The sequence below is a fragment of the Ranitomeya imitator genome, chromosome 3 (genome assembly GCF_032444005.1).
Source record: "Ranitomeya imitator isolate aRanImi1 chromosome 3, aRanImi1.pri, whole genome shotgun sequence".
In the NCBI taxonomy this organism is placed as follows: domain Eukaryota; kingdom Metazoa; phylum Chordata; class Amphibia; order Anura; family Dendrobatidae; genus Ranitomeya; species Ranitomeya imitator.
Window position 1 is genome coordinate 756,680,694 of NC_091284.1, and position 15,448 is coordinate 756,696,141.

Sequence of the window (15,448 nt, forward strand, 5' to 3'; positions counted from 1 at the left end):
AAAAACTGATTTCGGCTGGATCCATTTTTTAACATTGAAGTCTATGGAAAATGGATTCCTTAGTTAGCCATCCATGTTTCTTCTATTTAAAAAGGATAGGGGTTTTTTTTTTTTGCTTACTGGAGGTGGAAAAATAAATGTTTAACATAAATTACTGGATGGGAACTATGTAGTAATTATCTATTGAAACTGATCCAGGAAGCAAAATACGGATCTTTTTCAAATGGTAAAAAAAACGGAGGCTATTTAATGGACTCGTTTTCCATAGACTTCAATGTTAAAAAAAAAAGGTTGAAATAAGTTTGTTCATGCAGACAAAAAAAAAGTTGAGTCTCCACAACTTTTTTGTCAGCAGATTGCTGCTGGATCCATTGTAATGGATGATTACTGGACAAGTGAACTTGGGGTGAAAAAGGTGTAAGTATGAAAAAGTATATATTGAAAATGTTTTATATACTTGACACTATGTAGATTATTGGAAAACTGTGTGAGAAAGATTACCATAGGGGAAGCCAATGTGGCTGCTGTGGGGCCACCGAAGAGAGAGGCTCATTCAATGTTACCAAACAGTATCCAGTGTTTTTACCCAACTTTCGCATTTTCAGTACATGGGGATAAAAGAGTAGGAAGCCACATTTTTCTTTCCAAAAACAGATGAAATTGTCAGCAAAATGGTTAAATAACATTTTTTCCCTTTGGTTATTACTGCAGGCCGCTGCTGTCTCTGATTTGTAGTTTGGCCTGTTCACCACATCCTGTGCATGTGCTGCTGAATACATAAGTGTTCCTACAGACCAACAATGGTGTTTACGCAGAGAACATAATTAGCATAGCCACTGGATTATCTGTGTCCTTCCTTGTGTGTCAGACAGACTGCCAAGATCTAATATTCAATATCAGATCCACATATCCTAGGCTGGCTACCAATGCCCATGGAATATGGAAAAATCCATATACATTCTAGATTTGTTATATCTTAAGGTACCGTCACACTTAGCGACGCTGCAGCGATACCGACAACGATCCGGATCGCTGCAGCGTCGCTGTTTGGTCGCTGGAGAGCTGTCACACAGACCGCTCTCCAGCAACCAACAATGCCGGTAACCACCATTTTTACATTATCTTATCTATCGACATACTCCCTTTTTTCCATTTCTTGCTATTTTTCTACTGCTTCCTTGCACTTCAAGATTTCATAGTGTCATGTAAATACCTAATTTGTAACTTCAAAGGGCTTGTATTAAACCTAGGGGGTTATATAGACAAACAACGGTGGTCCTATCAATGGCAGCAAATCAGTTAACTGAGGTCACTGGCTATTGAAAGGAGGAGACCCCATGCTGAGTAAAGTGTTCATACATGACTATTTGGAGGTCTTCAGTTCTCCGAGGCCTTGAACTAAAGTCCTAATGATACTTCTCTATCCACCTTTTGGGAGCACTTTTACTTTCTTAGGCTACTTTCACACTAGCGTCGTACTCGGACCGTCGCAGTGCGTCGGGCCGACGTACTGACGCTAGCAGTGAATGCGCCGCACAATGGGGGCAGCGGATGCATTTTTCCAGCGCATCCGCTGCCCCATTGTGAGGTGTGGGGAGGTGGGGGCGGAGTTCCGGGCCGCGCATGTGCGGTCAGAAATGGCGGACCGTCGGCAGCAAAAAACGTTACATGTAACTTTTTTTGCAGCCGACGGTCCGACGCAACCGTCGCAAGACGGTTGCGACGTGTGGCAAAGCATCGCCATGCGTCGCTAATGTTAGTCAATGGAGAAAAAACGCATCCTGCAAGCAATTTTGCAGGATGCGTTTTTTCAACCAAATGACGCATTGCGACATATTCAAAACGACGCTAGTGGGAAAGTAGCCTTTGGCTACTTTCCCACTAGCGTCGTACTCGGCCCGTCGCAGTGCGTCGGGCCAATGTACCGACGCATACTGTGGAAGCGCCGCACAACGGGGGCAGCGGATGCATTTTTCCAACGCATCTGCTGCCCCATTCTGAGCTGCGGGGAGGAGGGGGCGGAGTTCCGGCCGCGCATGTGCGGTCGGAAATGGCGGACACAACGCACCAAAAAACGTTACATGCAACGTTTTTTGGTGCCTACGGTCCGCCACGACACAACCTTCGCACGACGGTTGCGACGTGTGGCAAAGCGTTGCAATGCGTTGCTAATGTTAGTCTATGGAGAAAAAACGCATCCTGCAAGCAATTTTGCAGGATGCGTTTTTTCTCCAAAACGATGCATTGCGACGTGTGTCATACGACGCTAGTGTGAAAGTAGCTTACTAAAAATCTATCTATATTTGGGTAAAAATCTGTTGTTTTTGCTATAATTTCAATAGAAATGCTGTGCTGTTTGCCTTCCACTGCTTTGGTTTTGCACCACCAATTGCTGGCTGCTGAGAATCCATCAGTAAGCTCACTCTGTCTATCTGTTGGGAAGTTTGTAACTTTTGACCTGTCTTAGGGTATGTGTCCACGTTCAGGATTGCATCAGGATTTGGTCAGGATTTTTCATCAGTATTTGTAGCCAAAACCAGGAGTGGAACAATTAGCAGAAAAGTATAATAGAAACATATGCACAACTTCTGTATTTATCATCCACTCCTTGTTTTGGCTTACAAAAACTGATGGAAAATCCTGACCAAATCCTGATGCAATCCTGAACGTGGACACATACCCTTACTCTGACCTGATCTAAGCTGCTTTAGGCTATGTTCACATGCTGCGTTTTTGCTGCATTTTTTTTCTGCAGGCAAAACCTTATCGAAGCTGCTATAAAAAAAGCAGCTTTTGCTATGTATTTATTTCATTTTTGCTGTGTTTTTGTTGTCCCTTTGCATGCTGATAAAGTTTAGTGCCCCCCCCAAAATCATGATAAGACTCCCTTAAGGTTTTTGCACCAAAAACGCAGCAAAATCTGATACCTGCGTTTTTGCACTTACTCATTTCTTCCTGTGGGAGAAAAAAACACTGCAAATGTGCTGAGAAAACACTTAAAGAAGTGTCACGCAGCAGTTTTCCAAATCAGTCAGGAAAAAAATAACCAATGTGTGTGCACGAGATTTCTGAAATATCGTAGTCTTTGCTGGTGCTGTGAAACTCAGCTTAAAATTCGCATTTAAAATGAAGCAAAAAATAAGAATAAGCAAAAAAGCAACATGTGAACATAGCCTTAAAGGAGTTGTTCGGTCTAAAATGAAAAGTCTGCAGTAACCCTATGCAAATCCCCCCGAGTGCATGCACTTTGCTTTGCGAGGATTCGCAGAGTTCTGAGCTGGGAACGGCTGTGATCTATGTGTTATACATACTCCTGGGCAGAACCCGTCTAGTGGACGTGGCCTCGCTTCATACACTGGTATTGAGCGAGGCTGTGCCCCGTCTAGAAATGCGACCATCTAGTGGGCATGGCCTCGCTCAATACAAGAGTATGGAGCGAGGCCATGTCCACTAGACGGGTTCTGGCTAAAAGTATGTATAACACATACATCACCCCCATACCTGGCTTGGATACCGGTGAATCCTTGCAGTGGGTGATTCATAAGTCTGCAGTCACTCAGAGTGACTGCAGACTTTTCATTTTAGACCAGACAACCCCTTTAAGGTCAGAGATCACAGCAAAGTTGAATGTGCACGGTCACAATGAGCCTGTAAAACCCAAACCGGGCAACATTTTAAATGGAACTCAATTAAAAAATCATGCATCTAAGTAAAAAAGGTGGACAACACATTTAAAGGGTTTGTCCTGGTTTATCAAGAAAGTCTGTGAATCCCCACATTTTGTATAGCGCAAGCTGTGAAGACACCGGTGCCGGCAATATGCTTAGTTCCAGCCACATTCCAACTAGACGTGCACAGCCTCACTCAATTCAGGTGTGTTGAGCTAGGTAGCACACGTCTAATCAGCATTTCACATCCTTGTAGTCACATGTCTGCTCGGTCTCGCCGGCGGCGCTGGAGAATCCTTACAGTGTGAGCTTCGCGCGATGGAAGTGTGCACAAGTCTGCAGTCATATATCGTGACTGCAGACTTTCATGCAAAACCTGGACAGCCCCTTTAATGTTTTTTTTTTCAAGATATACATAGATGATGTATGTTTAAAGGTACCGTCACACATAGCGACGCTGCAGCGATACCGACAACGATCCGGATCGCTGCAGCGTCGCTGTTTGGTCGCTGGAGAGCTGTCACACAGACAGCTCTCCAGCGACCAACGATCCCGAGGTCCCTGGTAACCAGGGTAAACATCGGGTAACTAAGCGCAGGGCCGCGCTTAGTAACCCGATGTTTACCCTGGTTACCATCCTAAAAAGTAAAAAAACAAACGCTACATACTTACCTTCCGCTGTCTGTCCTCGGCGCTCTGCTTCTCTGGTCTGGCTGTGAGCGCCGGGCAGCCAGAAAGCAGAGTGGTGACGTCACCGCTCTGCTTTCCGGCTGACCGACGCTCACAGCCAGTACAGGAGGAGAGCAGAGCACAGCGCTGGAGGACAGATGGCTGTAGGTAAGTATGTAGTGTTTGTTTTTTTACTTTTAGGATGGTAACCAGGGTAAACATCGGGTTACTAAGCGCGGCCCTGCGCTTAGTTACCCGATGTTTACCCTGGTTGCCAGCAAAGACATCGCTGAATCGGTGTCACACACGCCGATTCAGCGATGTCTGCGGGGAGTCCAGCGACGAAATAAAGTTCTGGACTTTCTTCCCCGACCAGCGATCTCCCAGCAGGGGCCTGATCGCTGCTGCCTGTCACACTGGACGATATCGCTAGCGAGGACGCTGCAACGTCACGGATCGCTAGCGATATCGTCTAGTGTGACAGTACCTATTACTACCTATATAAGACAGGCTATTGAGGTATAATAATTAATGTCCAAACTCACAGTGCTCGCACCTATCAGGAGTACAGGGGTATGCACCAGCCCTTGTAGTATTTCAGCCAGGTCTACACGGCATAACACGTTGTGTGACATGGAAATCACAGTGTCGCACTGCAACATCTCATCCAATGATTTCCCATAGTTTCGCATTACGACCTGTGACCGACTTACACACAAGTCGCATATGTTTACCAATGTGTTGGATATTCTGTCGCTGGTTGCAAGTCGCACTTGACTCACTGACGATAAACTCCAATACAATGTGACTACGACTTCTATGCAACTTACTACATCGGCAATTCGGGAATTTTTTTACACCAAAAAATAACAGCTCTAAAATAGTTATGCGACAGCAAGTTGCAGAAAAGATGCCCAGTTCTTTTTGGTCATGCAACTTGTCTGAAAAATTGCTGTGGTCAGTGGTGTGTCACATATTGCGGTGTAGCCCCGTCCTTATCCAAAACACATCCTGCATGTGTTGCGGCTGTCTAACAGCCACGTGACGTGCAGTTATGGGGACTTGAACATATTATTCGAGCACGCTGAAGTCACTCGGTTAGCACCTTATCCCAGCACGTTCGCTCATCACTAATAAAAATGGTTGCTAATGTTATTTTTTATGTTCATGGTGCTAAGACAACTGGTTCTCATTTGGAAATATATCATAATTGAATCATTGTCCAGGCATGGGGTTTAAGTCTGCAGTCACTCTATGTGACTGCAGACTTGCGAATTCTCACAGCACGCTGGGCACTGTCAGGATTCTCCGGTGCAGCCACCAGGAGTGGACGGGCATGTGAAGGTGAATATGTAATTTGCATACATGTGGACACGTTCTGACTAGACGTTCTTGGTCTTACACGATACAAGTGAATCGAGCGATGCCGGACTTTGCACACTTATTGCCACATTCCAACTAAACATGCCATGCTTAACTCACTTGTATTGATCAAGGACGAGCACGTCTAATCAGCAGGTGATCACCAGATCACCACAACACACCAATCACCACATGTATGCAAATCACATACTCTTGGTCACACACTCACCCGCTCCTGGCGCCTATGTCAGAGAATCCTGTTAGTGCACACTGGGAGGATTCACAAGTCTGCAGTCACCTAAAATAGCTGCAGACTTGAGTCCCAATCCTGGACAACCCTTTTAATAATATACTACATACAATAAACTACATTATACTACATATAATAATGTACTACATAGCTTGAAATGCACATGAATAATTTTGGCAACAACCGGGATGATTTTGAATTGGGAACATTGTCTTCTTTATTGTAGAAATCTTTCTATTTATGCTCCTTTTACAACCAATGTAATACCAGAGCTATGAAAAACAGTTTATAAAGATCATGTTGGTGCACTACATGGTAATCAGTAATATTACACGTATGTAATTTGGGCCTAGAGATATCCTGTGATGATTGGGTACAATTGATGCAGGCAATATTATCTTATATTCTCATACAGAATATTAATAGTTAATTTTTTATTAGTATGTCCAGATATTTTATTATTAACAATAAGATAAAGTGAACCTGATAGCTGATCCATGCTGCATCGGCTGTATGATCTCAGCCAGGTATGTTTGACTGTGAAATGCTGCTGCGTTTCAGGGAAAAACCTACTTTAAAAACTTAATGGGACCGAGCTGCACAGGAGACTAGTCGCTTCTCTCCATCCACTGCCAGTGACTACAGGTCTCTCCCTATACACTTACGTAGGGAGACACCTGTTACTTTAGGGAAGCTGGCATGGTGAAGGCGGCTTTTAAAGTATGTTTTTCTCTGATTGGCATCAGGCAGAGTGGGTCACCTGTTAGATTCCCTTTAAAACCACATATAGTGGAATAAAAACTAACGTGTGTACCTTAATCCTAAAAATACAAGCAAAGAACCTCTTCAGAGAGAAAGAGGACAGGATTTCTAGGGCAACCTATCACCATTTACTTATTTAAATTCTTAGAGTAGCATTGCAAGGCCAATAAGTCTCCTTACACTGACTAAGCACTCTCCATAACTAGAAACTTTACCCCTCAGCCTCCCTAAAAACATAAACACAATATAATAAGCTGGACATGAATATGAGGATGTAACATCATCTGCATTGTTTTATAGAGTGAAGATTCAGATGAAGAAGATCTTTGCGCAATCAGTGACAAATGGACATTCCAAAGATTCAGTCGTCGATGGTCTCGGGTGGATGACATTGATACACTGCTTGGGAGATCAGAAAGACTTGGGTCGTCCGGGGACATGAAAAACACGACAAGTAGTGAAAGTGTGCTGACAGATCTCAGTGAGCCTGAAATATGTTCTATTCACAGTGGAAGTAGTGGTGGGAGCGACTGCAGATGTGCTTCCAGTGAAACGTTTGAGGGTAATGACACCATGTGCGTGCCAGATTCAAACTCAGTTAACTTTTTACCTCCATATTGGTCAAGGGATATCTTGGATAGTAAATTAAATGCAAAAACTGATAAATCTTCACATACGAAAGCAAAAACACTACTAAAATGCATGGGTACGCTTCGTGGCAAAGGAGCTCATGGGAAACTAAAAGGACCACCTAAAATTAGAGGTTTAATAATTAGTGAACCAATTTTGCAACTGGAGCCGGAATCTGTAAAGTCAATGAACTGTGTTCAGATAGGCAATGGACCAGTAAGTGACCCAACTATGGACCTTAAGGTAACTGGAAATTTGGCCTCAAAAACAGAAATGAGGACAATTAATGAAAACACGTCAAGTTTAAAGGATGGAGAGATTTCTGAATCAAACAAACGTGCTGGCATGTACCTGGAGGACATTGACCTCTTCACAATGACAGGGCTACGGGGTAAACCTAGCCACAATCATAAAAATGAATTTCATTCCCAAGAGGATCTGGTTGTACATATTCCAAAGGACCACAAACCTGGAACCTTTCCAAAAGCAATATCTATTGAAAGCCTTTCACCTACTGATAATCTTTGTGGTGTGAACTGGCTAGGAGCAAGCATATCCCTTACTGGGCAGAAGGGACTCTGTGTCAAAGAACCAAGGCCTTTATCTTCAAGATGCCCAAGAGGCAGCAGGCTTAGCGTATATGACAACGTTCCTGGATCCCACTTGTATGCCAGCACTGGAGATCTCATGGACTTGGAAAACGATGATCTTTTCCCTCATCTAGATGATGTATTGCAACATATCAATGGACTGCAACAGTCTGTAGACCATTGGTCAAAAGATGTAATGCCAGAAGTACAAGATGGCAACTTATCATTGTTTCAAACTCCCAACCCAGCATTCCTTACACCAAATCCAGCAGGGTTAGACTTTGAAGGAAATTCTATCTCTGATGGAAGGACAACGCCAAGTGATATGGAAAGAGACGCAACATCCCTTAATGAGTCTGATGCCACAGGACCAAGGGAAAGAAGAGACTCTGGAGTAGGAGCATCTCTCACAAGAACAAATAGGTAAGTTATTCTGCTTTGTGTTCACATTTTTCTTAAAAATAAAAAATAAACAAATCTTTCTCCTTAAACTTTTTAAATGCATAATTTGTAATGGAGTTCCCCAGCTATGACATGTAACTCATCTCATTTTATGGGACAGATAGCCGTTTTTTGTCTGCTTGCATTTCATGAATCAAGTATGATTGCAATGCTGCACTCACTATACTTATGCTCAGGCTTGGACTGTCCCACAGGTGAACAGATGAATTCCCGGTGGGCCCCTGTGCAGAAGTAAGCCAACAAATAGGCATCTTACTTGTTTGTTGGGTGATTGGCCGCCTTTTTACCCTGCAAGACTATCAGGAAAGAGGCCTCCTTAGAGCACTTGTTCCCGATAATCAGCCTGTGTAAACGCACCTTAGTCTACAGGACCTTGAAAAGAAGATAGAGATGTCTCTTTAAAGCATAGTTCCTTACACTTAAAGGGATGTTAGCAGAATATAAAATTATCAGCTATCCACAGATGTTCTCATGACATTTGTACGAATAGAGCAGCAGTGGATCATGCTGCTCTATTCAAAGTCACTAAGACTGATAAAGATAGCTGACCAAACTCCAGTTTTCATGGTGCCAAGGTGGGATTCTCAGCAATCAGACATCTTTAACCTATTCTGTGGATACGTTCTTTGATGTTTTGACTCTAGGAACCCTTTAGGCTTTTGCACTTAGTATTTTAATATGCCAACCCTAGCCTACTACTAAATGTACTACATTAAACGGTATATGTCATGAGAAAATTACCTATTATATAAATCAAGTTTGTGTGCTACATGGATTTGAAAACATGTACTAACAATATATTTTTTTATATCACTGTGTTTATTATTAAAAAAAAAAAATTAGCAATCTTGCAATTTTCAGACTGGCCACTGGGACTTTATTAGATGTCTGTCCTTTCAGGATGAGTTTACAGCAGGCTCCTTGTCATCAGAGGCAGGATCAGAATAACAAGTAAACACCTCTATACACAGCTGATAACACAGGATCCACTTATTACAATAGATGATGCCACACCTAACCCTGTTCCCTCTCCTTTCACAATTACCTTTGCACAGACCCATTAGACACATCAATAAAAATAATAGGGTTGGGGTTTGTTCATTGTAGATAATGAACAATTGTTATTTACTGACACAAGGCCATTAGAATCTAAAAAAGCCTCAGTGGCTAGTGTGAAAATTGCAACATTTCTAATTTTATTTCTTTATAAAGATGGTAATATGAATTTTTCAAAAATACATTTAGCAAAAAAATCCAAATACAACAATAGGTTATTTTCTGATGACAGCTTCCCTTTAAGATGGCTCATCAGATCTTTTCCTCGATATGTAACACAGGCAAATACACATTTAGTTCCTCAAATGTTTGCTGGTTTCTGAGTGTATTTGACATGCTGATTCCAAAAACGGCACCAGCTTTTCCATATCAGCTCTAGCTTTTGAGATACAGAACATATGCCATGTACTACTCTTCACTTGAACATAAAAAAATCAACCTTTGAACATAGTGTTTAAATGTCTTTTAAGCAAGAAGGAAATATTCTAGGAGTTAAAAGAAAATTGTACTACATAAAAATCTACCGGTTTTATACTAAAAGAACAGATTTATGATACAAACGTTGCAGTGATTCGACACACAAGAAGCCTCTCCTTTTCCAAGAGAATTCCGAGATGGGATCAATAGTTTGCCATCATGTGTGCATCTCATCTTCCGTGGTATCTGTTCTCCATTGGTTTTATGTCTTTGTGAAATCTTTCACCTTGCTCTTTGCTTAAAGGTAACCTCTCAGCAGGCTGAACTGACCCACAGGAGAACTGGAAAATCCTCTGGAGGGCCACCACCCTCTTATATGAGCAGTACTTGGCACAATATACTTGAATCACTATTTACAGACATTTATCAACCTACCCAGCTCATTGTTCTTTAAATTTATGACTGAGGATAATGTCACATTTGAATGTAGCTGAAAAGTGGGGCCCTGGAGTTGGTTACTGATGGGCCCTTGGCACTCCAGTCCAACACTGCCTCTCAGGATGTGTAACCCTATTAACTTGCAGATATAAGGTTATCTGTTTGTTAATACCGTTATGAAAGTGCCCGTCCGCTGCATCAATGTGCGGCTAGCTGGAGAAAATGAACTGCTCCTCCTGGGAGCTGCCGACTTTCAGTCATGTAAGCGTGCTGGCGAGACTACAGTCACTGCTCACAGTACTGAGACCTGCGGTTGTAAGCACACCCCGACACTGACTGACAGCCGACTCTGACATACATCAGTACAGTCATTCAGAGTGCCAGAGTTTGCTTACAGTCGCTGGGCGGCGACTGGAATTGCATCGAGCTCGCCTGCATGACTGAAAGCTGGCGGCTATTATCTATCTATTATCCTGCAGATTAACCCTATTATATCTACAGGTCAATAGTGTTATTTGACCTGACAGGTTCCCTTAAAATTCACCAAGGTTCTCTGGAAAGTGACTGTGCAGATAATGGACTTGAACACTCATGTAACAGACAATCTTGTTGAAATGAAAGAGCATATCCTCTGCTAATTGTGTGTCTGCCTTCTGGTTGCCAAGAACGTTTTTCACAACAAGAACAAATGTAGACCAGGCGCATGATTAGATTTTATTAATTGATGCTATGAAATATGTGTCATTGTTAAGTTGTCTGATTGGTGGACCATCAAAAATTCCTGACTTCAGTTTTATAATAAGCTATAAGAAATAAGAAACTTGTTATGACATCCCAATTCTGTAGCAGAGATCATTTAAAGAGCAGACTAAAATGTTATAAATTCAACCATATCTAAGAAACTAGAGCTGATGAGGTCTATCTGATGCAATATTCTGAATCCGCAACCCAAATAACCCCAGGAAGGCGCCTAAAAACCAAGACAACAAGAAAATTTTTAATTTTTTTTTGGTTGTGCAGTGCAATCTATCTTATTCTTTATTGTACTTTTGATTGACAATTTTGCTATATTTTGCTTCATCTAGGCACCTGAGGTGGCACAGTTTCCAGGTCTCTCACCAGTTGAGTGGCTCTCTGGCATCACTTCAAATTAGTAACCAATCTGCTAGCCAGCTCAATCTACTTCAAAAGTTCTCCTTGTTAAGGCTGACCGCCATAATGGAAAAATATTCCATGTCAAACAAACACGGGTGGACGTGGTAGGTACATCATAGAATTATCCAGCTAAATATACTCTCATTCATTATCATGTAGGCAACTTTCTTATGAAACTGTTTGATCAATCTCTATTTCAGGTCTGTACCAAAGTTTATGAAGAGAATGAAGGGCCCCGATTACAAGGATAAGAATGTTTTTGGTGTACCCTTGATGGTTCATGTGCAGAGAACAGGGCAGCCGATACCACAGAGCATTCAACAGGCATTACGGTTCCTGCGCAGCAACTGCCTTGATCAGGTAAGCATGAAAATGTCCTACTGTCTCTGTAAAATTGTAAAGTTAGCCCAGAAGTAGAGTTGGTACAAAAAGATTCACAGGACCCAGTCCATTGGCCACGTCAGAAATTTTTGGCCACTGAATGGGACCTTGAGGACCTCCTCTTACCTGATGGCAGCCTGGCACAATATTGCATGCTCAGAAAGGCATGTATATGTATGGGTAGAGGAGCACATGGAAGTGAGCATTTGATTTATTTTCTGCCAAGCAGTAGTCATTGTTATAAAATCTTAATGCGGTGAAACATCTGCTAATTCTGGAACCATCCATGATTCTGGGCACTTGGTTTCCAGTTACGAAATGACTAACAATGGCCACATATAATATGATGTCTTGTAGAGAAGATTGAATCTACCAAGATTCGAACACAGCAAATCTCTCACATTTATCAAGGAGATTTCGATTTGCATCCAAGTTATAAGAATGTTCATATTGTGTCAATCCAGAACCAGTGAGTAATAAACATACGATGTAAAAAAAATGTAATACTCACCACTCATCTGCCCCACCACCCCCTCTTCTTTTTGCCTTTACCCATCACATGTGTTTTCTTCTGCTTGATGGGTCCAGGCTTCATGTTCTGATGTCCCTGCACGACATTACAACATGGGTCGGCCAAGGTCTAGTCAGTGGCTCAAGGGATGCATGTTATGACATCACGGTATGTGCGATGCATAATGCGCAATGACTTCAGGGGCCTGCTAGGTGCCAGAAGCTAGAGTAAAGCAAGCCAAAGACAAGGCACTTAATGGGAGAAAGCATAAAAGAGGTGCACATGATCAGGCAGCTGGGCAGGTGACTGATGAGATGAGTATTAATTTCTTTTTTAACCTTTTGTCAGCCCTCATCCTCCAACTGGCTGCTATTTTGCACAATTCATGCAAATTGCAAATTGCAAAACATTTGTATAATTGAGAATATGAATTTTTATAAAATTCAAGGAGAATTCAATTCCAACTTGGATAAATTCACTCACATATATTATCCAGTATTTACTTATAAATGGACAATACTTAATTACTGCTAGGGTTGAGCGACTTTTACTTTTTTAGGGTCGAGTCGGGTTTCGCGAAACCCGACTATCTCTAAAGTCGAGTCGAGTGAAATCGGCCGATTATGGCGAAAAGTCGGGGATCGACCGAAACACGAAACCCAATGCAAAGTCAATGGGAATTTTTTTTATTTTTTGTATTTTTGTTTTATTTTTATTTTTTTTCCTCTCTCTCTCCCTCTCCCTCTCCCCCTAAGACCTATGTCATCACTCTGCCCACGCTCCTTCATTGGCTGAAAAAATGGCGCCAAGCGCGTCATACGAAACGCGACTGGCGCAAAAGTCGCGTACCGCATGGCCGACCCCACCCAGGGATCGGGTCGGGTTTCATGAAACCCGACTTTGCCAAAAGTCGGCGACTTTTGAAAATGAACGATCCGTTTCGCTCAACCCTAATTACTGCAACTAGTGTAAAAAGCATTCTCCCAGGTGGTTATTGTATATTTCCAGAAGACAAATCTGGAACGGGATGGCTCAATAAGTAGTACTGTATGTTTTCCCTTCGATTAATGTACTTATGTCCTCATAACAAGAGTTGACATGGAGACTACGGCTTTTATGTTGTCAAAACAGAATGCAGATTGTGTTGCTCTCAGGACAATTAGAACAAGGATTTCTTAGTTCACTGTCCTCCCACACAATATAATTTTAGATCTGAGGTCTTGGGAGAGAGCATGTAATTCCTCAGAGACATCTAGCTGCGAACAGAAAAGGCTGCATTCTGACTACTGTCTCTCTGAGGGCCTTCAGACAGTGACACATTCATGGTATGGTATAGTCAACCCTTTTATCTGTGAAAAAATCTACAACATAATTTCTGTAACGTAAAAAAAAAATGTCTCATTGTGTTATGAAGTGAATAGATTGGGTGTAAAAATAACCCGGTGTATTGTGAAGAATACTATTGTTTTCGTGAAAAATAATGCTATATGCAAACTAAAAAAAAACTCAAAAAATATGACACCTAGTTTGTTTGTCCATGTTTTCCAACACATTCAAACACTTAATTACCCTATTCGTCAAAATGTTTTCTCCAAAAATCTGGGGTAAAATAATTTGATAAGTCGCCAAATTTTTGTGCAACATTTTGTGCAACTTTTGGCTTTTTCACACCTGTTTTGCCCAATTTGGTCAGAGCTGGGATGGGACGAGCATGTCTACAGCTTGTCTAATTTCTGATGAGCCAAAGCATTCCTTACTCTAGAAATCTTACCCAATCTTTGATTTGTGGTGAGGCGCATGGAGGCAAATGCTACTCATTAGAAGCTTCTGATTCATTAAGAGGCTTGCACCTCTTAATGAATGATGCACCTTTGACTCCAACACTCCCCCTCACCAAGATCAATGGGGGCAACTCTGGTCTTGATTATCCAAGAGAAGGCAGAAAGACATCCAGCAACTGCAACTCACCATTCCAGTACACAAAGGAACTGAATAAAAAGCACTGAACTGAATTAGGCCGGTTACACACGTCCTGATATTTCCGGTACCTCATCAGGACCACACGGACAGCCACCAGGAAGCAGCGCTACAGTAAGCGCTGTTCTCCTGCGTGTGGTGCTGAAGGCAGCTGTCATCCCTTCTCCTTGACTCACGGTGCTCACCGAATGAAAGCAAAACCGACGTGGGGTCTCCCCTATATTGTACAACCAACGTGGCAAAACTCACAGGTGCGGGCTGCTATTCTCAGGCTGGTAAGGGGCCATAGATATGCCCCCCCCCCCCAGCCTAAAAACAGCAGCCCCAGCTGCCCAGAAAAGGCGCATCTATTAGATTCTGGAGCTTTGCCCTATTCTTCCCACTAGTAAATTAGATCTGTACACAATAAATGAGAATGTGTCAGATGGCATTATGTGTTTTTGTCTCCAGTCTATGGAAGATAAATGGTCCAAGCTGGTAAATTGTGAAATAGTTATGGAAAACATTTACTTTCCCCGCAGGTTGGCTTGTTTAGAAAGTCTGGTGTTAAGTCTCGAATCCAGGCCCTGCGCCAAATGAATGAGAGCAGCCCCGAGAATGTAAACTACGAAGGCCAGTGTGCTTACGATGTGGCAGACATGATGAAGCAGTTCTTCAGGGACCTTCCAGAACCCCTGCTCACCAGCAAACTAGGAGAGACCTTCCTGCATATTTACCAGTGTAAGTATACGCACAAGAAGCCAGCCAGGGCTTTAGACAAGACACTTATATAGCGGCCTACACGTACCTGGTATCAAGACTGGAAGGCTGCGATCACATGCACATGAAAACATTTCATAGATTGTGCACTCTCCATACATAACCTTTATAATTAATGCTATACATTTTATGTATTTCTACTCCTGAATATTGAAATTATATATTATCAATTGTATTTAATATACAGATGTATATGTGTATTATATATATATATATATATATATATATATGAATATTAGATTTATTTAGATTTAATTATTAGATTTTAAATATATTTAATATAATATAAATTATTACCTTATTATGAGACCTCATTAAAACCCAAGTTAGATGGCTGTCAAATGAACATTCTTTCAGCCGA

At 42.0% G+C, this 15,448-nt stretch overlaps 1 protein-coding gene across 5 annotated transcripts in view; it reads left to right on the plus strand.

The window, feature by feature from the left end:
• The window catches only part of STARD13 (StAR related lipid transfer domain containing 13), a 612,129-nt gene that overhangs the window by 579,088 nt on the left and 17,593 nt on the right, over window positions 1–15,448 (plus strand). For all 5 annotated transcript variants that reach the window (XM_069758984.1, XM_069758987.1, XM_069758985.1 and 2 more), the window contains 4 exons: window positions 7,012–8,354; window positions 11,390–11,563; window positions 11,660–11,819; window positions 14,850–15,048. In XM_069758984.1, the coding sequence (XP_069615085.1) occupies window positions 7,012–8,354; window positions 11,390–11,563; window positions 11,660–11,819; window positions 14,850–15,048 (1,876 nt within the window). The remainder of the gene's footprint in view (window positions 1–7,011; window positions 8,355–11,389; window positions 11,564–11,659; window positions 11,820–14,849; window positions 15,049–15,448) is intronic.